Genomic DNA, 24550 nt, shown 5'->3' with positions numbered 1-24550 from the left:
CAACTGGGAATCTGAACAAAGACTGGACACATAATGATGCAAACATACAGTTGTTCCTTTTTGGGGTATAACCATGCTGACTGTAGTTACGTTTTTTATTTTTATTTATTTATTTAAAAAAAAATTTTTTTTTTCAACGTGTATTTATTTTTTGGGACAGAGAGAGACAGAGCATGAACGGGGGAGGGGCAGAGAGAGAGGGAGACACAGAATCGGAAACAGGCTCCAGGCTCTGAGCCATCAGCCCAGAGCCCGACGCGGGGCTCGAACTCACGGACCGCGAGATCGTGACCTGGCTGAAGTCAGACGCTTAACCGACTGCGCCACCCAGGCGCCCCTGTAGTTACGTTTTTTAAAAGCTCATTGCTTATGCTTTATAGACACTTGCTAAAATATGTACATATGACACGACATGACATTAGGATCTGATTTAAGTCACATAGGCAGGACAGTGGGAAGAGGTAGTGTAGGTGGGGCCGAACTGACCACAGATTAGTAATTACTGGGACTGGCTGACAGGTACATGGGAGTTCATTATACAGTGTTGTATACTTCTGTGCACATTAGACAGTCGCCATAATTAATTAATTAATTAATTTTAATTTTAGTTTTAAGTAGGCTCCACACTCAATGTGGGGCTTGGATTCACGACCCTTGGATTCACTGACTGAGCCAGCCGGGCGCCCCAGAAATGCTCCACATTTAAAAAATAAAATGAAAGAAAAAAAAAAAAACGATATAAAAGAGATCTGAAGTGATATACCCAAGGCAAAAGCAGTGGCCATCTATGGCTTTCTTTAGCTTACCTTTTTCTTCTATTTCTTTCTCCAACAAACATACATTGCTTTTACATGTCAGGGTTTATAGGAAAAGCATTTTACTTGATCAGGGAATTATTAGTTTAATTCTGCTAAAGAACAGGAGGTTGCCAATAATTTTAAAATTTAATTGAAAGCAAAGTACATTTCACAGTTTGATAAAGACTATCTTAAAATTAATTCAAGTGAGTTTGGGTTAACTACTGTATTAGAAAGAAGAAAATTAGCCTCAGCCTCCTATTGACTGATAGCCACTTAGATGCTAAGCCAAAAACTAGCTTACTAGACACTAAATGTGCAGATGAAACTAAATTGGAAGGTGCTGCAAAACACCAAAACTAGTTAAGTGCAAACAGACATGCTAAAAATGAGATTCTGGTTAGAAAAAATGCAAATATATACAGAGAAAAAAAATAATGTGTAGCTGACAAGTTGGTGAGCGAAAGAATGTCTGAAACAATCTGGAAAGTGAAAGAAGGCAGGTGCTGAGAGGGGCCGTCGCAAGAGTCAAAGTCGGGAGCGCAGAAAGGAAGAGTCCACTCAACCACGAAAACAGCAGCAAGCCCACAGAGGCAGAGGAGTAAAGTCAAGTTCGAGGAAAGGAGAACGGCGGAATGGGAAAGCTCCCCAGGAAAGGAAAGGGATGCTACAGCAGATCCGGGCTCTTCTGAAAGAGCCAACTTACCAACAAAACACACAAACAGACCCGAGCTCCTGGGTCCAAGGTGCCGTCCGCAGGGACTGCTGGAGGGGTCTTGAAAAGCAGGGGTCCCCTTCGACCTGATGGGAGTGGTGGCCGCCGGCTCCTGACCCACTGGCCGTCAAGACTCACTCCAGCGCCTCACGGGCCCAAACACTGACCGGAGACACAGTCGCGTAGGCTTGTCCCTCACTAGCACAGGGACCGAATAGTTAGCATGCTGTCTCTCCGAGGAGCTCAGTGTGTGTGCGGCTGAATTCAACCAGCATAATACCGTGATGCTGGGGCGGGGGACTGAATCACTTTCTAGATAAGAAAAAGACCCCAGAGGCCAAAGGGGTGCAAAACAATCTCTCTGCACAGAAAAAGCAAAGCTCGTCGTCCCAACTGCAAAAATTTCTCCTTCCGAACACCTGGCCACACGCCGGTATTCAACATCATCAAATTATACCTTCTGCAATAGGCTACACTCGCTAAATGCGCATGAGAGTACGCTACGAAATAAGACAGAGTGGGAGTTTATATGTGAGAAAAACATAAGCATTCAGAGCGACTAACAGGCTAACATGAGGAATTGTTCAAGAGAATTAAGTCTACTGATGATAATTAAAAGCAATGTCACCTCTTTACATGGAAACACAACCATCATTACGAGCTAGCTCTTTCGTGACTCATTTAACCTGGAAGAAAATGGAAAACAAGAGAAGAGTAGGGGGAGAGAGGAGTATTCAAAGAAGAGCTGTGGCACCGTTTGCCTCGGCAAGCGTATCTCCTAGCTCTCGTGCAGGAGTGAGGCGTGAGAACTCCCCTAGTTTTACTTAATTAAAACACAGTAATCACAGTCAACGCGGGAGGTGGCAGAGTCTTTAAAGACCACCACTGACCACCTTTTCGCAATACACTATTTTCCAAACGACCTTCTATTATAAATACTGGAAGTTTCTTAACGTTTTTTACAAGAGTTTCTGCCTGAGCTCAGCGGTGCACTGGATTATGTGTGCTTTCCCACTGCCCGGTCACACAGCTCAGGGCACGAGGTTAGTGTCATCCCGAGAACAGGTAGGGCTAGGGAATGACTACGCAGGGCACAAAGAACAGATTCAAATTCATGGACCCAATACCAACATATTAAGCGGTACTTGGCCAGCTGGTCTTTTAGTTTAGGGATTCTTTGCATACGGGGTAACACCAGTATATTCCACCATATGTTCATGAGATCATCACGTTACAAAAGATAGTAGAGTAGATCCCAGTGCTGTACGGGGGAGAAAATGTGTGTTTATAACACAAAGAGAAGATGACTCCAAATCTGACGTTCTCTCCGGGTGCTAGGGTTACAGGTGATTTTGTTTGCTGTCTTTCCTAAATTTATACAGGATCGTGTGTATACATATAATAAGAGTGTTCACAAGATGGAGAGTCAATATATGAAAAAAAAGAGCTTTATATGATATTTACAAATTTACAAAGGCACAGCACACAAGGAGCAGGTGGAGAAGGAGGAATGAGATAAAAGAAAGAGGTCAGCTGAACAATTCTCACCTCTATCCTTCTCAAAGCTCAGGATTTTATTTTATTTTATTTTATTTTTAACGTTTTTATTTATTTTTGAGACAGAGAGAGACAGAGCATGAACGGGGAGGGGCAGAGAGAGAGGGAGACACAGAATCCGAAGCAGGCTCCAGGCTCTGAGCCATAAGCCCAGAGCCCGACGCGGGGCTCGAACTCACAGACCGCGAGATTGTGACCTGAGCTGAAGTCGGATGCTTAATCGACTGAACCACCCAGGTGCCCCAGGATTTTATTTCTTAAAATAATGTTGGGATGAAAGAAATGAGTAACAGTACAAAAATCAGCCTGAAAAGGTTCAGGGCACATTTACCACAAACAATCCATTCTGGTGTCATTTGGTCCCACATTTAATAACAGTATTAACACTATTAAATCAAATGATTAACAGGGTGCCCAGGTGGCTCAATCGGTTGAGCATCCAACTTTGGCTCCGGTCATGATCTGCCAGTTCGGGAGTTTGAGCCCCACGTTGGGCTCTGTGCCATCAGCTCAGAGCCTACAGCCTGCCTTGGATTCTGTGTCTCCCTCTCTCTCTCTCTGCCCCTCTGTCACTCCCGCTCTGTCTCTCTCTCAAAAAAAAAAAAAAAAAAAAAAAAAAAAAAAAATTTAAGAAAAAAATTTAAATGATTATCACAATCAGTATTTTAGTCTCCCCAAAAGAAAAAAGGAAATTGGAAGCTTCAGAATATTAGCTGGATCTGTTATCTAAACAGGACTTCAACTTGGAGGCATCTCCAGAATCCAAAATGAATCACCAACCTTAAAATATTCAGCATTCTGTTAAAATTATTTTTAAACTTTAAGGACTGTAATTGATGTAATATCTGTCAATGAACCTGTCCTAAAACAAGATGAACTGTTTAAAATAAAAAACTCAATCAATTTTGAGGGACTGCATATGAAAATGGGCAACTTTTGCTCTACCCAAAGCGGGGCCTGAGTTTAATTTGATTTTCTCTGCTAAGTTCAGTTGGTTCTGCTTTGCTTACAAAAGGCAACGCTAAGAACAAATGCCGCAAATTAACTCTGAGACTCTGGAAAACACTACCTGTACGGAATAAACCTTCATAATTCCACACTAAAGTTATTTTTTTAATTTTTAAAATTTATTTTGAGAGACAGAAAACGCAAGAGGGGGAGGAGCAGAGAGAGAGAGACAGAATCCCAAGCAGGTTCTGCACTATCAGCGTGAACCTGACACAGGCTTGAACCCATGAGCCGTGAGATCACGACCTGAGCCGAAGTCGGACGCTTAAGTGACTGAGCCACCCAGGCGCCCCCAAACTAAATTTCTAAAAAAATTCAGTCATTCCTTTCTAGTCAATAGCAGAATGCTGTTTTAAAATTATAATCTTTCAAAATACAGACTGAAGTTTGAAAAAAAAGAGCAGTCAGATCTTCATTTCATCAGTGAAGAAGGAATTCTCTTAAACTAGAATGTTTAGGGGATTGTCGAAAAGCAACAGTTGACAGGTCCTTCTTCTTTAAGTGGAGAAAAAAATTACCCTAGAGGGTGGGGTAAGAATAAGATAATATTTATTTAGGGCTCCCCCTCATTCCCAAGAGCCTAAATCACCTGCTCACCGTTCTACTTGTCCTCTGTGTGTCCTCCAGGACACCTACTTTTTCCTTCATTTTTTTCTTTCCTTCCCTCCTGAATGATTCCTAAGCTAGAAGTACCATAGATTTAGAAGGGAGGGGGTGAGGAATACAGAGCTGGACAGGGAAGCACAGGCTCAGAACTCACAGATCTTGTAATTCATCTTCTAAAACCTCTTAATATTACAGATAAAGAAGCCCACCAAGAGAGGTAAAGTTTTTTGCTCATTGTTATGCCCCACCTCTACCTCCAGGTGATTCTAAAGGTTTTACATATGTCGTTTCTAATTCTAAATCTTTAAAAAAATTTTTTTAAAATTTTAATGTTTATTTTTGAGAGACAGAGAGAGAGAGACAGAGAGAGAGAGAGAGAGAGAGAGAGAGAGACAGAGACAGAGACAGAGACAGAGTGAGGGTGGGAGAGGGTCAGACAGAGAGGAAGACACAAAATCTGAAGCGGGCTCCAGGCTCGGAGCTGTCAGCACAGACGCGGGGCTTGAACTCACGAACTGTGAGATCATGACCTGAGCTCAAGTCAATGCTTAACCGACTGAGCCACCCAGGTGCCCCCCACCCCACCCCGTTCTAATTCTGAAATGCAAGAAGGGTCTATGTTTAAAAGAGTAATTATATTTCAGAAAGTTTCTTTGGAATTTGAAAAAGTTGATAAATTTATTCTTGTTTGACATTATCTATTAGATTGCCTTAAAGATTTTTTTTTCAAAAGATTAAGGAGGGCTACTTCATCAATTACATTAGAAAATTCTATTTTGGGGGGGTGCCTGGGTGGCTCAGTGGGTTAAGCATCCGACTTCGGCTCAGGTCATGATCTCGCGGTTTGTGAGTACAAGTCCCGTGTCGGGCTCTGTGCTGACAGCTCAGAGTCTGGAGCCTGCTTCGGATTCTGTGTCGTCCTCTCTCTCTGCCCCTCCTGTGCTTGCATGCTCTCTCTCTCTCAAAAATAAACATTAAAAAAAAAAAAAGAAGATTCTATTTGGGACCATCTGTTATGTCATGTGCTCTGGGGGATGATATACAGGGCTATGGATCTGATTGTGAAGTAAAAGGCAACCAAGAAAAACTTCCAGAAAAAACTTCAGAGAGATAAATGAATTAATAAATTACTTAGTTTTCCAAATGTCTACCAAACCTTCAGGTGTTCATAAACATGGACTGGAAGAAGTACGTAGGTGCTCCCCACACTTCTTAATCTTCAGGCCATCAAAATTAAATACTCAAAACACTAAAACATGAAAACATTTTCAAACAGAGAAAATATAGTTTGCACATACTTTTCATGAATCTTCAAGACTCGATGAACTATAGGAATCTCTCTTCCTTCTATCCTAAAAACAACAATTTCTCCCACTCGGATGGGATCTTCAACTCGGTTTGTTAAAAAGAGAAGATCTCCTCTATGAAATGCAGGTTCCATGCTGCCACTATGAGGGAAAGAAGTTAGTAAAAAGAAAGTGTGAGATTAAAATTACTTTCAAAATTAGATACTCAACAAAACAATCAAAAGTACCACCCTTGGAATATACTCAATACCTTAACAAATATATCAACATCAATGTATACTCTTAAAATATGGTTTCCACGGACTAATGAGTTACACAAAGCTTTCTTCAGTTTTTAGCCTTTACTAACTAGATCCATTTCAAGCATTACTATTCAAAGGAGCTTAAATCTTGAAAAGGGCAATGTTACTAATTCCTTAACCTTTTAAAATTTCAAGTGACAAATGGAATATAAAAGAATGAACTTTATAAACACTGCCCTTATTCCCACCTCATCTGAAAACGCTAAACATTATTCAAAATATATTCAAATGAGAACTGGGTCATCTTCTGCCATTTATAAAGATATAGACCAAGATGACCTTACGGTTTCGACCCATTTAGAAGGAAAAAAAGCCCATCAAGTCAAAGAACAGTCAGCTACAAAGATAATGCTTCTGTTCTCCACTTGTTTATTTTAAAAGGAGACACAAGAAAGAAAACCAAGAACAAGAGCAGGGATTTTTGTCTAAGAATTTCAGAAACGAGTAAAGGATTCAATGCCATGGTGATTAGTGAAGACAAACTTCTAGAGCGTCTTCTCACCTCTCCTCTGGTCCACCCTGTACCAAGTTCTTCAAAGGTCCTATGATATTTGTACTAATTAACGAACCTTTTCTTGCTATGAAGAAATAGCCCATCAGTATTATTTTCTGAAACTCGAACTCCAGTGCTCAGTAACAATAGATTTAGTAAGAGAAAAATAGATAAGGATTAAAATCTAATATAAGAATAATGACAAAGTCCAAACATGTCTTTATGGAGACTCTGGGACCTCATAAGAGAATATAGCAGTGGTTCCCAAACTTTGCTGCATATTAGAATCACCCGGGGAACTTTTAAAAAAATTCCACACTCTAGGTCGTATCTCTGGCCAATATAAAGCAGAATCCCTGGGAATGGGAGGCAGGCAGCAGTATTCTGTAAAGACCCCAGGTGATTCCAACGTATAGTAAAATCTGGGAACCGCTACGTACATGGATTTTCCGGGACATGTTTATTCTCAACACTTTTGTTAAGGTTCCTCAGGGGGCAATGAGTGTTCCCTTTTTCAGATGTTCAGGCAGAAGACAGGACAGGTGTTTGGTGAAAACGTTAGAGAAAGTATTCTAGACATGTAGTTTCAAGGTTTTACTGATTGCTTTTTAAAATCAGTGACATCCTTTGCTCAAATAAAACCTTGCTTGAAAAGTATATAAATAAAACAAAATAAAGCTGAGTTGCTATGGTTTAATAGTTCATTTTTATTGAGCATTTACTGTATACAAAGTGCTATTCTGTTTCTTTTAAATAATCTTCAGAACAACTCTATGATGTAGATATTTTTTATTATTTTTTTTAACACTTATTTATTTATTTTTTTTTAACGTTTATTTATTTTTGGGACAGAGAGAGACAGAGCATGAACGGGGGAGGGGCAGAGAGAGAGGGAGACACAGAATCGGAAACAGGCTCCAGGCTCCGAGCCATCAGCCCAGAGCCTGACGTGGGGCTCGAACTCACGGACCGCGAGATCGTGACCTGGCTGAAGTCGGACGCTTAACCGACTGCGCCACCCAGGCGCCCCTTATTTTTTTTTTTTTTTTTTTTTGAGAGAGAGAGAGAGAGAGAGAGAGAGAGAGAGAGAGAGAATGAGTGGGGGAGGGGCAAAGAGAGAGGGAGACACAGAATCTGAAGCAGGCTCCAGGCTCTGAGCTGTCAGCACAGAGCTCAATGTGGTCTTGAACCCATGAACTGTGAGATCATGACCTGAGCCAAAGCTGTATGCTCAACCAATGGAGCCACCCAGGCGCCCCTGATTTAGATATTATTATTACCCCAACTTTATAGATAAAGAGATTGAGCCTAAGAAAAGTAGAAAGTTATCAGCCAAAAAAATTATAAAGAGGAGATTTGAACAGGGAGTCCAACAGAATCTACTCTCACTGTGCTAAACTGCCTCTGAACCACACCAGAATTTTAGGGAGTATTATAATCATACTGCATTTAAGAAACGTCACTTCTGGGGCACCTGGGTGGCTCAGTCGGTTAAGCGGCTGACTTTGGCTCAGGTCATGATCTCACAGTTCGTGAGTTCGAGCCCCGCGTCGGGCTCTGTGCTGACAGCTCGGCGCCTGGAGCCTGCTTCTGATTCTGTGTCTCCCTCTCTCTCTGCCCCTTCCCTGCTCATGCTCTGTCTCTGTCTCAAAAATAAATAAACATTAAAAAAAAGTTAAAAAAAAAAAAAAAGAAACATCACTTCAGAAGCTACAGAGTAAAGGATATTTAAATATTAATTTTTTTAATGTTTATTTAAAAAAAAATTTTTTTTTTCTTCAACGTTTTTATTTATTTTTGGGACAGAGAGAGACAGAGCATGAACGGGGGAGGGGCAGAGAGAGAGGGAGACACAGAATCAGAAACAGGCTCCAGGCTCCGAGCCATCAGCCCAGAGCCTGACGCGGGGCTCGAACTCATGGACTGCGAGATCGTGACCTGGCTGAAGTCGGACGCTTAACCGACTGCGCCACCCAGGCGCCCCATTTAATGTTTATTTTTGAGAGCGAGACAAAGAGACAGAATGTGAGTGGGGGAGGGTTAGAGAAAGGGAGACACAGAATCGGAAGCAGGCTGCAGGCTCTGAGCTGTCAGCACAGAGCCTGATGCAGGGCTTGAACCCACAAATGGTGAGATCATAACCTGAGCCGAAGTCGGATGCCTGACCAACTGAGCCATCCAGGCGCCCCAGGACATTTAAATATTTACTGAAATAATGAGTAAACTAAAAAAGACCAGAAGGTAGACTGGGAGACCAGTTGTCCAAACTATTACTTGGCAACCATTAAAACTGTTATTAAAAATACGGACACGGGAGAATCACAAGGGGACAAATAAAGAAAAGGATGCACATACAGAATTACTTCAATTATGTAGGAAGTAATATACATGAAAAAAGAGACTAAAATGGTAATATTCATTATATCCCAAACTACGGGTGACTTCACGTCATCTAGATTCTTTGTGTTTTCAATGTTTCATACAATGAAAATATGTTAACTTTTTCTGATTGTAAAAGCATATTTTTAAAGGTCACTACAACAGCCCAGGCAGGAAATGCTGAGGGCCTGAAATAGAACAACAGCAGGGGAGACAATTATAAAAGAGTAGAAGAGAGAGGGAAAACAACAAATTTGATGGCCAATCGGATATGACAGAAAGGGGTGAGCAAGGATGACTCTGGGGTTTTCAACAATGGCAATGGAGCAGATGGCAGTGACGGTCACAGAAACGGGGAAGAAGAATAGGTGTGTGGGAAAGGAGATGAATTTTACTTTTATTACGTGGAGTTTCAAGTGCCCGGTCAACATTCAGATGGAGATGTCCAGGGTAGGGTGAAAACAAGTCTAGATATCAGAGAGAAAAATCTAGAAATCTAGACTTCGGCTCAGGTCATGATCTTACAGCTCGTGGGTTCGAGCCCCGCGTCGGGCTCTGTGCTGACAACTCAGAGCCTGGAGCCTGCTTCGGATTCTGTGTCACCCCCTCTCTCTGCCCCTCCCCCACTTGTGCTCTGTCTCTCTCTGTCTCAGAAATAAACATTAAAAAAAATTTAATACATCAATCATAACTTTATAAAAAGTTATATATAAACCACTGAAATATTTTAAAATGGACTTCAGCTCTATTAAAGGGGAAAAAAAGTTTTGAAAGTTCCCTGAAACTCAGTTAATGCAAGTATTTGTCTTCACCTGAAACTAACATAACACTGCATGTTAATTATATTGGAATTTAAAAAATAAATAAAAAATTATTAACAAAGAAAAGTTATTTGTCTTTATCCCCAATGACTTCACGAAAGTCTTAAAGGAGGGTTCTCGGTTAGCCTGAGTCCTTTGAGGCATATTTGGTTCCACGTAAAAATTATATTCCTCGAAGTTACATGAAACCTGGGCCACCTGCTTTTACTTGGCCACCCAATCACATACATGACCTTTCTCTAGTGACTGCTCCTTCCAGCCTTGATCAAATTCTCTTCCAATAGGACCTGGTCTCTTTTAATTTCCTTTCCTTATTTCACACTGGTAATCGGAAAAGCTTAGTATATAAATAAACCTCGCTGCAAAATAACTTATCCCAATGCCACTTTTAAGCCCCAAATGATATTACAAATTTTCTAGCTGCAGGACCACCACTGTGTCGAGCAGGGCCTTAGTTGAATCCCCTGTTCATCCAACATCTCCATTTTAAGGGCCATGAGACCGTCCTTAAGCAGCTCCACTGAAGGGAACTCAATACGAAAGAATCCCAGAAGACTCTCGAAAAGAAGCCTCCCCGGGCTCTCTCTCTACACCTTTTCCCCACAGCGCCAATTAGTGTGGTTTCTCCTGTCAGTGTTTGAAACTGAAGCTCTCCACTGAGTCTAAAACTGTCTGGGAACTTGGGGCGAAGTCTCTATACTCCCAGACTAGTACATTAAATGCTTTCCCAGCTAACAAAATCCATGCCTTTGGATCTCTAGAATTACAGTTCCGTGTGACTGTTAAGAAGCATAGAACAAAGGTATGCGTAAGAGCAAGTAAGGTGAGACACTGGAGACCCAGCGCCCTGGTGCTGGAACCACTTGTTGCTGAAATTTGCACATCCTTTTCTTTCTTTTAAATTTTTCTTTAATGTTTATTTGTTTTTGGGAGAGGGAGAGAGAGAAAGAGAGAAAGAGAGAAAGAGAGAGCAAGTGGGGGAAGTGCAGGGAGAGAAGGAGGCACAGAATCTGAAGCAGGCTCCAGGCTTTGAGCTATCAGCACAGAGCCCAATGTGGGGCTCAAACTCACGGACCGCAAGATCATGACCTGAGCCGAAGTTGGATGTTCAACCGACTGAGCCACCCAGGCACCCCTGAAATTCATATATCCTAATATGACAATGAAGGAATCAAATTGATCTTGTTAACAGTAATGTACTAGTACCTAGAATTTACACATTAGTGATTTATTTTATATTAACACACCATTATCTCCAGAAAAGACTTGAAAACAGCTTACATAATTAAACCCCAAGTAAGACAGAACTATAATGATTCAATTCAACAACCAAGTGGTAATTCTCCCAGAAGGAGTTAGTTACTAAATTAGTTTTTTTTTTTTTTAAAGCACTAGAGTATGAATACGAGGGTAGAGAAGGAGGAACGGTGGAAAAAAAATCAGTACTATCTGTCACTTTAAGAGACAGCATTGGTATCTTCAAAATCCTGAAGTCTATTTAGAAGTGATATTTAAAGGTCAGCAGGAAACACGGAAATAATCAGCGATGCTTCTGTACTGACACTGAGTGCCACAGCAGAAAAACTCTTAATTCGTGGAGAGGATACATAATCTAGTAAACTAACAACTAAGTATCAGTCTTGACTTATCAGAATGAAGAGCACACCAAGACAGAAGAATTTCAGGAAAACACAGTACATTGAAACACTTTCTTAAGAGATGTGCCCAAAAGAAAACTCACAACAGAGTAATTGTTTTATAGAAAAGTCATGAGCCCTTTGGGGTCTGAATGGTAAGTGCCTAACAAGGCTGTGCATTTCTCAGTTGAAAACTAGGAACTAACTTTCTTTCAGGCCCTCTTCTGGGAAAATGTAGTTTCTAGAACAATAATACAACGGTTATTCAGTCAGTCCATTTTTCTCTCAAGTAATGCCGTGCAACCCTATGCGGTGAAAAGAAGTTGTTACCTGAGCACCACTACGATCGGACTTTCACTTCCGGTTATGACCATTAACCCCTTCCAGATCATTAGTGCCGAGGAAACGATCATTCCAAAATTTAGGACTTGATAATACAGCTGTAAAAACAAAAGAGAGGAAAATCAGAGCCATAATTATCCCCGCTCAAGAAAGCGACTGAGAGTAGTATCAATTTAAAACGTTTCACGCAGTACCATCAGGGCAGCCGAAGCTCTGAAACGTTCTTTCAAATGCAGTCATGATTATCCATCGGCATCCCGGAACAGCCCTCCTACCACCCAACAACCTTTCTCCTTTTCGTTTGCTAAACACGCTACCCTTCCGGGAAACTTACGTTCAGAACTTTCAACAGACGTTATTTCATTTAGGCTACGGGACAGTTCCCCTCAAGTTCAATTTCATCCATGATACACACCGGCCGAAAGTAACAGACCAGTGCTCCTGAACTCCTTCAGGACGTACTTCCCCACAACACTTACCTCTTGATAACCGTGGGCTATTTGATGGCACGTGACTGCACTCCTCATTTTATGGTTGAGGAAACCTAGTCTCAGAGGGAGGAAATGACTTCGCCAAAGTCATACAGCTCGTCAGTCACACAGTTAGGACTCGAAGTGTTAGGCCACTACTTGACAAATCGTCAAATTCTAGGACTTGAAGAAGCAGATACAACACCAAAAAGGCGTTTCATGTGAGGGAAATAATGTGAGCTAACTGTGTCAGACTGAGACTGGATAATGGGTAAAAGCAGAGAGGATGACGGACTCATTTTTGTTCCTTAAAAACATATGTGTGCGTGTGGACATGCTGCAAGACAACGGGTCTAGTCTTCAAAAACTCAACATCATGAAAATAAAGGTGGGAGACTGTTCTAGATTAAAAAGGACTAAGGAGACACAACCAAATGCATTCAATGCATTCTGACTGGATCTTTGTTCAAAACAAAAAAATGCTTGTAAGAAAAAATCCCAACTATTCAAGACATTTTGGGGGGTGCCTGGCTGGCTTAGTCGGTATAGCATGTGACTCTTCATCTTGGGGTCGTGACTTTGAGCCCCACACTAGACGTAGAGATGATTTCGAAAAGGCATTTTGGGATCAGTTGGGGAAACTCAAATATGACTTAAATTCTGGCACCCCTATGAAATATGATGTGCTCTGTGGATACCATTAACATCATCCTCAAAGAAGAAAATATGAACATTTTCTAACAGACACAAATATTTGCTATTCTTTGAGTACTGGCGTAATACGAGCATACAGGTACAACCTGACACCTAGTTTGACACTCCCATTTACAGGTAGGGAAACTGAGGCACAGAGAGGTTATGTGATGTGCTCATGGCTGTACAGCTGTTGGCAGGCAGAGTAGTAACTACAACTCAGGTCTCCTAAACTCTACCTCTTTGAGAGGGTAGCTTCTGAAAAGACCAAAAAAATGGTCCTTTTGATTCAGAAAACAGAACTGAGGAAATGGAGGAGAGGCTAGAAGTAGGAAAACTAGTTTCTAAGAAGTGATTATCGTCAACCAGTGGATAAACGGTCAGGAATGAAGCTAAAGGCTGTATTTTCCAAATTTTTGATACTAAAAAAATCACCCACAGTACTGCTTAGAACAATAGATTCTACGCCCCAATCCCGAATTTCTGTGAGATTCCACACAAACTACCAAATGTCAAATATGGTTCCATTATCCCTTATTCAGGAGTCAGAAAGGTGTCATATTTCAAAATCGGCCAAATTTTGAAAAGGTAATCCTTGCGAGAACCATACATTTACATAACACCCCTAGCAGGGTCTATGGCAATATCCCCAGATCAAGCATGTTAATATTTCTGTGGCAAAACTTAAACAATTCACACCGAAACAAATAAAATCTAAAAATAGCCACGTCTATCAGTTCAAGTATCTTTTTTAATGAGGTTTTTTTTTTTTAATGTTTACTTATTTTGAGAGAGGGCGCGTGAGTGCACACACGTAAGGGCAGAAAAAGAGGGAGAGGCAGCAAATCCCAAGCAGGAGCTAGGGAGGCTCTTTCATTTTACTCTTTTGAGTAAGGCTGTTGGTAGGAAAAAGAGGCGAGAAAAGAAAGGGAGAACATGACAGTTTTCAAATTTTTGCTCAGATACTGTGTTTCTGCCTCGGTTTCGGCCACAGACTGAGCTGTATACGAGCCTTTTAAGGGACATACCAGTTATACACAGAGGGGGACTTTTAACCTTTTCCTCCTTAATAAGAACAATGGGGGTGACTTTGGTGATTAGATAAATTTCCCAACAATGACTCTATGGTGAAAGGCAGTATTACAAGTCTGAGGAAAAAGGGAAGGGTGGTTATGGGTGGAACAGTGACCTTGCAGGGACAAAGGAAATTGTAATTTTTGTCTTTCATGTTTCTTTTAAAGAATACTTTATTAGATACCCCGCACCTGTTCTGACAATGCTGCACTGGTGCCCTTCTGAAAATGGAAAGATGACAATGGAAAGATTTTCATTAACAAAAAGACACTTGGAGGCGCCTGGGTGGCTCAGTCGGTAAACGGTGTCACTTGTGGGCACGCACATGAGCACTCTCTCAGAAAGAAACTTAAATAAACAAGCAAATAAAATACACTGCGAGTAATACATAACAAGAGTTCAAGAAAATTCAGCAAAATAAAAGCTGGTAAATTTTTTAACAGCCATAATCTATCTAGAAGATAGTGCATTTAGATAGCGTGTGCGTTTATCTGTTATAGTTATCAAAGACACAGTGTACTTCTTATTCTTCCAAAAGAGATTTGAAAGTCCAACACATAGGGTATTTTCATAGAAGTCACACTTCTAGCAATCTCCAGCAAAGACAGAAGTGACCATGGAAGCAAAATGTGTCTCAGGGCTACAAAATTACAGTTGGCCTAAGTCTTCAATTCCTCTGAAGACCTCAAACTAACAGACTCATCAGTCCATAACCACAATTCTCCCGCTGTCTAACTCACGAAAGAGGAAGTGCTTAGAAGCTGGGGTATTAGAGGCAAATATCCTGACGGCAGCTAGAAGTCATACAGATGGTGCCGGAAAAATTGAACGTGTTCAGAATAGATGCTGTTATTATGGTCCAGTAAAGTCACTGACAGTCCCAGTGATGACTTAAATGATGATAACAAAAGATCTGGAATAGTCTAAACAGGCATAATATTAATAACAGTAAGGTAAGTTTCATTTAAGACAAACCCATTATATCTTTTAAAAATCTGACACATGGGACACTTGGCTGGCTCAGTCAGAAGAGCAAGCGACTCTTGATCTTGGGGTCATGAGTTTGAGCCCCATGTTGGATGTAGAGATTACTTAAATAAATACAACTTAAAAAAAAGATAAAAAATCTGACACAGAAAACATATCTTTACAAACATACCTTTATACCGATATACATTATCTTCTCATCACTGAAAGACATAAGCTACCAAAGCTCACTGAACATGAAACAGATAATGTGAACAGATCGATGTCTGTTAAAGAAATCGAATTTATAGTTTAAAGCCTTCCAACAAGGAAAAACTCCAGTTTCAAATGGCATTCACTGGTGAATTTTACCAAGCATTTAATGAAAACTCCTAACGATTCAATGACAACTCTTCTAGAAAAATTGCAGAAGAGCAATAACATCAAGCAATCTAGCATACAAGTAATGGGATTTGTCAGGAGGAAGGGGAAGACAGGAAAAACCTGAATAATGGCCAAAATTTTTCCAAATTTGATTAAATCTATAAACTTGTATATCCAGGAACCAGAACAAACTCCAAGCAAAAGAAACTTGAAGAAAACTACAACAAAATTAAAATCATCATCAAACCGCTTAAAACCAATGAGAAAGAGAAAACTGTAAAAGCAGCCAGATTTAAAAAAGACATTATGTAAAGAGGAACAAAGATCACAGCAGACTTCTCTTTGAAAATAACACACGCCAGAAGTCACTGAAGCAACATCTTAAAAGTACTAAAAGGAAAATTATCAACCTAAAATTCTATCTGAGAAATTTCTTTCAAAAATGAAGGCAAAATAAAGCCTTCCAAACATACAAAAATTAAAAAATACTTCTTCTTTAAAATTTTTTCAAGTTTATTTGAGAGAGACAGAGACAGCACGAGTGGGGAAGGGCAGAGAGAGAGAGAGAGAGAGAGAGAGAGAGAGAGAAAATCTCAAGCAACCTCCACACTGCCAGCACAGAGCCCAATGAGGGGCTCGAACCCACGAAGCCATGAGATCATGAACTAAGCCAAAACCAAGAGTTGGGCACTTAACCGACTGAACCACCCAAGCACCCCTAAAAAATACTCCTTCATCGTGAGCAGACCTACACCACAAAAAATGTTTTAAAAAGTCCTCCACGCAAAAATACCAGTCCCTCAAAAAATTAAAAACAGAACTACCCTATGACACAGCAAATGCACAGCTAGGTATTTATCCAAAGGATACAGATGTGCTGTTTCGAAGGGGCACATGCACCCCAATGTTTATACCAGCACTATCAACAATAGCCAAGGTATGGAAAGAGAGCCCAAATGTCCATCGACAAATGAATGGACAAAGAAAATGTGTATATGTATACAAGGGAGTATTACTGGGCGATCAAAAAGAATGAAATCTTGCCATTTGCAACAACATGGATGGAACTAGAGTGTATTATGCTGAGCTACATTAGTCAGAAAAAGACAAATATCATATGACTTCACTCATTTGTGGAAGTTAAGATACGAAACAGATGAACATAAGGGAAGGGAAACAAAAACAATATAAAACTAGGGAGGGGGACAAATCACAAGAGACTCTTAAATATAGAGAACAAACTGAGGGTTGCTGGAGGGGTCCTGGGAGGGGGGATGGGCTAAATGGGCAAGGGGCATTGAGGAGGATACTTTTTGGGATGAGCACTGGGTGTTACATGTAGGGAATGAATCACTGGATTCTACTCCTGAAATCACTATTGCACTATATGCTAACTAACTTGGATGTAAATTAAAAAGTAAAAGAAAAAAAAAAGTCCTCCAGGAGAAGTACCAAATAAAATCTAGATCAACACAAAGGAATAAGAGCAGATGTCAGTAAATACATATACACCTTTTCTTTTTAAAACAATTTTTATTTCAATATTTTTAAACTTTATTTATTTTGAGAGAGTGTGTGCACAAGTGGGGGAAGGGGCAGAGAGAGAGAGAGAGAGAGAGAGAGAGAGAGAGAGAGAGACAGAATCCCAAGCAGGCTCTGAGCTGCCAGTGCAGAGCTGGACACAGGGCTCAAACTCACGAACTGTGAGATCATGACCTGAGCCGAAATCAAGAGTTGGATGCTTAACCGACTGAGCCACCCAGGTGCCCCTTCAAATAAAATTTTTAAAGACAATAGACTATTTAAAGCAAAAATAACAATAAAGTATTGTGGCAAAATACACAGAAGTAAAATATATAACAAGAACCCAAAGGCAGAGGAGGGGAAATGGAAATGTATTATTGGAATGCTCTCATACTATACATGAAGTCATAAAATATAAGTTGAAGATAGACTGAGATGAGTTAAAAAAAAAACACATGATAAACCTTAAAGCAAACAAACAAATAAGGCATGCCTCACAAGCTAACAAAGGAATAAAATGGAAACTTAAAAAAAATCTAAAAAAACCTAAAAAACACAACTCAACTAATCCAAAATAAGATGAAAAAAGAGGAATGACAAATAATAAACAAATGGGAGAAATAAAAAAATTAAGATGGAGATTCCTGAACACAACCATAATAATCACATAAAATGTAAACTACCTATATACTATACCAACTGAATTAGAAAAAAAAAACAACGCCCGATTATATGTTGCCTACAAAAAATGTACTCTAAATATAGATACAAATGTTGTTAAAAGTAAAAAGACAGGAAAACATATCATGCTAATCGTGCTCAAAAGAAAATTGAAGATAAGACAGATGGAGGGATGGATGGATGGAGTGGCTATGTTAGTATCACACAAAACAGATTTTATAGCAAATAATATTACAAGGGATATGAGGGTCATTTCATAATGATAAACAAGTGAGTTCACTATGAGGACATAATCCTAAACATTTATGCAGCTAATAACTTAGCTTCAAAATACAGGAAGCAAATACTGACAGAACTACAAGAGACACAGACAAATCCAAAGCTGTTAAGTTACTAATTTTTAAATCCTTCTATCAATAATTGACACAGGAAGAAAGTAGAAAATTAGTAAGATTAGAGAAAATTTGAACAGCACTTCCAACCACTTTGACCTAATATTTACAGAACATTCTGCCCAACAACAGATACACATTCCTTTTAAGTATACATAGAAAGTTTACCAAGATAGACCATATTCAGGACCACAGAACAAGTCTTAGTAAATAGAAAAGGATTTGAATTATGCCAATTGCATTCTCCAATCACAATGTTATGAAAATAGAAATCAGTAACAGAAAGGTATCTGAAAACTCCCTCCAATATTTCAAAATCAAATAACAGGCTTCTAAATAACCCATGGTAAAGGAAGAACTCAAAAAAGAAATTGAAAGTATTTTGAACTGGATAAAAATGGAAATACATCAAAATCTGTGGGATGCATTTAAAATACTACACAGAAGAATTTTATAGCAGTAAAATTAAAACAGAAAAGTCTCAAATTATATGTTGTATTTTTGCTTACACAGTTCAAAATATTTCGTAATTTCTCTCCTGATTCTCCTTTGACCCATGGGTTATTTAGAAATTGTTTAATTTCCAAATATTTGTGAATTTCCTAAATTAAGCTTCTACCTTAAAACACTAGGAAAAGCAAATGGAACCCAAAGTAACTCACAGAAAGTAAATACTAAAAATAAGAGGAGAAATAAATGAAACAGAAGACAGAAAAACAATAAGGAAAATCAATCAAATCAAAAGTTGGTTCCTCAAGAAGATCGATTAGCCAGACTAATCAGGAAAAAGAGAGAGAGAGAGAGAGAGAGAGACAGAGAGGGAGGATATGGATTACTAGTATCAGGAAGGATGATATCACTAGAGTAATATCTATTCATTTGTATTAATATACAAACATTATAGGGATAATAAGTATTATGAAAACCTTTATGCTAATATATTTCCAATTCCTTGAAAGACAGTTACCAATGCTCACTGAAGAAAGATAACTTGAATGGATCAATATCTATTAAAGAAATTGGATTTATGGTTTAAAAACATTCCAAAAAGAAAAACTCCAGGTTTAAATGGCATGCACTGGTGAATTCTACCAAGCACTTAATGAAAAAATCATTAACAATTCTACGCCAACTCTTCCAGAAAATCGCAGAAGAGGCAATACTCTCCAATTCATTCTATGAGACCAGCATTACCAAACCAGACCAAACACGGTTTGAGAAAACTATTAACAAGGGCGCCTGTGTGGCTCAGTTGCTTAAGAGACCAACTCTTGATCTTGGCTGTCATGATTTCTCAGTTCGTGAACTCAAGCCCTGCATTGGGCTCCACACTGACAGCACAGAGTCTGTTTAGGATTCTCTCTCTCCCTCTCTCAGCCCCTCCTCAATGCAAGCGTACTCTCTCTCTCTCAAAATAAATAAATAAACTTAAAAAAAAAACTAGCTTTAAAAAATTTTTTTAATGTTTATTTATTTATTTTGAAAGAGAGACAGAGTGCATGGGGAGGGCCAGAGAGAGGGCCACAGAGGATCCGAAGCAGGCTCGTGTGGAGAGCAGCCATCAAGCCCCAAGTGAGGCTCAAACTCACCAACCACGAAATCGTGACCTGAGAAGAAATAAGGATATTCAACCGAATGAGCCATGCAGCCACCCCTCTCCAAAAAAAAAATAATTGTTGTTGTTGCTGTTGTTTTTAAGTAAACCACTGAACAGATCGTTGACACTGATATAAAAATTATGTGCAACATTTTAGCGAATCAGATCCAAAAATACTTACACTGCATACCCACGTAGGATTTATTCCAAGATAAAAAGTTTGAGACTTCAATATCCCTTTCTCAATAGTTGATAGAATGACACAGACAATCATCAACGGTATAAAAAATTGAATACCATCAACCAACTAAACATCTATAGGGCACTCCACCCAATACAGCAGAATACATATTCTTTTCAAACACACATGAAACATTCTCCAGAGATCCAGCCCTTGGCAAATAAAAAAGAGCCTCAAGTTTTAAAAGACTACAATCACACAAACTATGCTCTCGAACCACAATGGAATTCAATTAGAAATCGGCACTGAAAGAAATTTAGAAAATCCACAGATACCTGAAATTAAACATTTTTATAAATAACCCACGGGTCAGAAGGAAATCATAAAATATTGTGAGAACTGAGTGTAAACGAAACCACAATATATCAAAATTTATGGAGTGTAGCTAAAGCACTGCTTGGAAGGAAATTTATAGCTTTTAATACATATATTAGAAAAGATTTAAAAAAATTTTTTTAAGTATTTTCAGAGAGAGAGAGAGAGAGAGAGAGAGACAGAGCGCGTGTGTGCAAACAGGGGAGGGGCAGAGAGAGGGGGGCAGTGAGAGAATCCCAAGCAGGTTCCACGCTGTCAGTGCAGAGCCGAACACGGGTCTCGAACTCACTAACTGTGGGATCATGACCTGAGCTGAAATCGACAGTCGAGTGCTTAACTGACTGAGTCACCCAGGCGCTGCAGAAAAGATCTTAAATCAATAACCCAAGACTCCACTTTAAGAAACCAGACAAAAATAGCAAACTAAACACAAAGCAACTGAGGAAGGAAATACAGTTTAGAGCACAAATCAATAAGACAGAAAATATATAAACAAAAAAATCAATAAAAGTCAAATTCATAGAGATAGAAAGTAGAAGGGTGGTTGCCAGAGGATGGGCTGAGGGGAGAATGGGGAGTTTTTAATGAGCACAGAATTTTAATTTTACAAGGTGAAAAGAGTCCTGGAGATTGGTTGTACATTAGTGTTAATGTACTTACACTACTGAACTCTACACTTTTTTTTTTTTTTTTTAAGTAGGCTCCACACCTACAATGCAGTGCTTGAACTCACGACCCTAAGATCAAGACCTGAGGTGAGATTAAGAGTCAGCTGCTTAACCAACTGAGCCGCCCAGGCACCCTGACTGAACTCTACACTTAAAAAATGGTTGGTCTCACAGTTCTCACAGATCTCATGGTTCCTGAGTTCGAGCCCCGCATCAGGCTGTGTGCTGACAGCGTGGAGTCTGCTCGGGATTCTCTCTCTCCCCCTCTCTCTGCCCCTCCCTTGCTCATGTGCGCGCCCTCTCTCTCTCAAAAATAAATAAACATAAAAAAAATGGATGAGTCAATACATTTTATGGGTATTTTACAATTAAAAAATTATATGCTAAATGAAAGTAGCCAGCTGCAAAAGACTACATTTTGGATGATTACATTTATATAAACTACCCAGCTAAGGATAAATTTACTGAAAAACATGAACTGTACACTTCAAATGGGTAAATTTTATAAATTATATGTCAATAAAGTTTTGTTGTTTTTTTTTAAGCACGAGCATACAAAATAGAAGCAAACAGAGTAGGAAAGGCCTCAGAGTAAAGACGGTCTTATTTAATTGACCTGAAATCCAGAAGCTATGAAGCAAAGCTAGGTAAAGGTAACTACCAAAACAAAACAAAAAAGCAAACAATAACTAAAAAAATCCCACAACTATGCATGGCAAATTATAAGTCAAAAGACAAATGATAAACTATGAGAGAGTATTTACCATATATACATTCAAAAGACTAATCTTCCTAGAAACAGCTCCTGGCAATCAATAAGAAAATAACCCAAAAAAGAAAATAGGCAAAGGATTATGAACTGCCAGTTCTTGGAAAATGAAGTAAAAACAACTCCAAAATCACATGAAAATATGCTCGACCAAACTCATAATAACGGACATATAAAGTAAAACTATTCTGGGATACCAGTCTTCACTTACTAGAATGACAAAAATCTAAAAGTCTGGAAACATACAATGCTGGCAAAGCTATAGGAAAGTCACTTTCCCTTTTAAAATTTTTGAGCAATGTAAATACAACACCTATTTAAACTATTCATTGTTTCATTATGGGGGGGGAGGGTGAGCCCATAAACTTATTTCAACCACCTTGTCTTTCTGAGGCATTTAGCACTTGATTAACTTTCTTATAACCCACTCATCCCTTGGTTTGTTACGCCAGACCCTGAAAGACAGGTGTTCTAGGATCGTCTTTGCCCCTGTCCTTCCCCATTCTGCACGCAATCTTGTCTCTTCACGGCTTCAATTATAACTTCTACGCTGATGACACTGAAATCTCTTTGTATCACACCATTTATATCCTCTAGGTAAATATATTCAGTTACCTTCTGAAAATCACCCATGTCCAAAGCTGAACTCAACCCTTTTCCTCAAATTGCTTCCTCTTTCCACACTCTCCAGTGTGGTCCCAACATCCGCCATGGGGCCTCTAGAGTTCACCTCCCCAACATCTCTAACATCCAGCCTGTTGGCTTTACTCCTGCGGCTACTGCCTGAATTCAGGTCTCGTTTCCTGTCACCAAGACTATGAAAATAATCTGACAGTTCTACCTCTAGATTTGCATCCATGTAACTCATCGGCCTGTGTATTACTTTTATAAAGTGAAAGTGAAATTACTGTACTGTCTGCTCCAAATTTTTTCTCACAACTTACCACGTCTGAACTCCTCCGTATACAAGGCCTTCCATGATTTGGGCCCTGCTGACCTCTCCAATCTTATTTCTTGCTACAAGTGATATTCCAGGCCCATAACCATAAAAAAATGCTGTATGTCACAGTCCCTTAACAATGTTACACGTAGCCATAATCAGAACTAAAAGGTACACATCCTTAATGAGTCTGAATGATGAAAATCAGGGGTTGAGTACCCTGTCTTAGCAAGACAATCATCAGTTTCTAGCCAACATCAACTTAAAAGAGGCTCATGGCATGTTTTCCTGACAATTTCCTGTCTCTGAGGACCCCTGCAGCAAGAGAAATAAGACCACTAGGTATGCTTTTGGTGACAGGGTCTACTTGAGGGCTATATCAATTCTAGAGCTTTTGATCGTAATCTAGCCACAGGGACCTTGATTGGCCCTCCATTCCAGAGTAAACTTGTTTACTATGCTGATAACATCAATATAGTGCTGACTGCACTTGGTAGTTGAACCTTGTGACCTAGACCCCTTGGTAAAATACCAAGGGTGGCTCAGTCAGTTAAGCGTCTGACTTCGGCTCAGATCATGATCTCACGGGTCGTGAGTTCAAGTCCTGTGTCGGGCTCTGGGCTGACAGCTCGGAGCCTAGAGCCTGCTTTGGATTCTGTGTCTTCCTCTCTCTCTCTCTCCAAGAATAAACATAAAAAGAAAAATACACAAGTGGCCAGAGTGTGGGAAATAAATCCCACAAAAATCCCCCTCCTGATGAAAACTCTTGGGTGCCCAGCGGTCCCTGCTAAAACATCTCCTCCAAGACGAAAAGGAAGTTGCTGCATCTGGTTCCCGACACCACTAAGAAACTTGAAGCCTAGCGGGCCTCCTGGGATTTTGGAGGCAACATATACCTCATGTGGGTGAGCTAGTCCAATCTCCATATCTAGTAAACCCATTTTGAGCCAGTCTTGAGCAAGGCTCCACAACAGGTCCAAGCTGCCATGAAAGCTGTTCTAGCAATTGGGCCATCAGACCCAGACGGTGACTGAAGTGTTTGTGACAGATGGGGAGCCTCTGGCCATTCTCTAGGGGTGAATGACAGCACACACCTGTGGATCTGGGGGCAAAGCTATGCTATACTTTGGAGAACTGTTCTCTGAAGTAACAGCTTCTGGCGTCTATTGGGTTCTGGCAGAGACCAAACACTTGACCGGGGGCCGGGGGGGAGGGGGGGAGGGAGGATCACCAAATTACCACGTGACCTGAACTCTCCAGCTTGAACTGCCAGATACACCAAGCCACGAAGCTGTGCATCAGCTCGCGGAAGTACTCCACCATCAAGCAGAAGCGGGCTACTTAAGACCAGGCTCGGGCAGGTCTGAAGACAGCTGTATGAGCAAGTGACTCAGATACTCATGGCTTCTGCTCAGGTTAAACTGCTTCACTTCTCTCATACCTACTGCCTCACGGGAGCTCCCTTTGACCAGCTGACTAAGGATGACGTCGGGCCTGATTTTTAGACGGTTCTACACGAACCACCTAGCACCAGCTGAAAACAGACGGCTGTGGCACTGCATGCCCGTTCAGGGTTGACCACGAGGGACCGTGATTAAGGGAAATCTCCCCATTGGGCAGAACTTTGAGTGACAGAAGTGGTTCCTTTTGCCTGGAGGGAGAGGTGGCCACAGGTGTGGATTTACACTGATTCAAAAGTGAACGGCAGTTTGGCTGGCTGGCTGGGGACTGGAAGGGACATTATCGAAAAGCCGGAGACAAGGCATTTGGGTCAGTTGTATGTTGAGGGAACTCTCCAAGCAGGTATTTAGAATGTGAAGATATGTCTGTGTCCCATATAAATGTTCACCAAAGAATTATATCATCAGAGAA

At 40.2% G+C, this 24550-nt stretch overlaps 1 protein-coding gene across 4 annotated transcripts in view; it reads right to left on the bottom strand.

The window, feature by feature from the left end:
- The window catches only part of SEC11A (SEC11 homolog A, signal peptidase complex subunit), a 41045-nt gene that overhangs the window by 7714 nt on the left and 8781 nt on the right, over nt 1-24550 (bottom strand). For 3 of the 4 annotated variants that reach the window (XM_019831830.3, XM_019831831.3, XM_003986787.5), the window contains exons 2-3: nt 11953-12062; nt 5982-6131 (exon numbers count right to left, since the gene is read on the bottom strand). In XM_019831830.3, the coding sequence (XP_019687389.1) occupies nt 5982-6131; nt 11953-12062 (260 nt within the window). The remainder of the gene's footprint in view (nt 1-5981; nt 6132-11952; nt 12063-24550) is intronic. The other variant, XM_019831832.3, reaches the window with a different exon arrangement.

The sequence above is a fragment of the Felis catus genome, chromosome B3, assembly GCF_018350175.1.
Source record: "Felis catus isolate Fca126 chromosome B3, F.catus_Fca126_mat1.0, whole genome shotgun sequence".
NCBI classification, from domain to species: Eukaryota; Metazoa; Chordata; class Mammalia; order Carnivora; family Felidae; genus Felis; species Felis catus.
The sequence above is the reverse complement of the archived record's forward strand: the minus strand, read 5'-3'. Positions and strand labels throughout refer to the sequence as shown.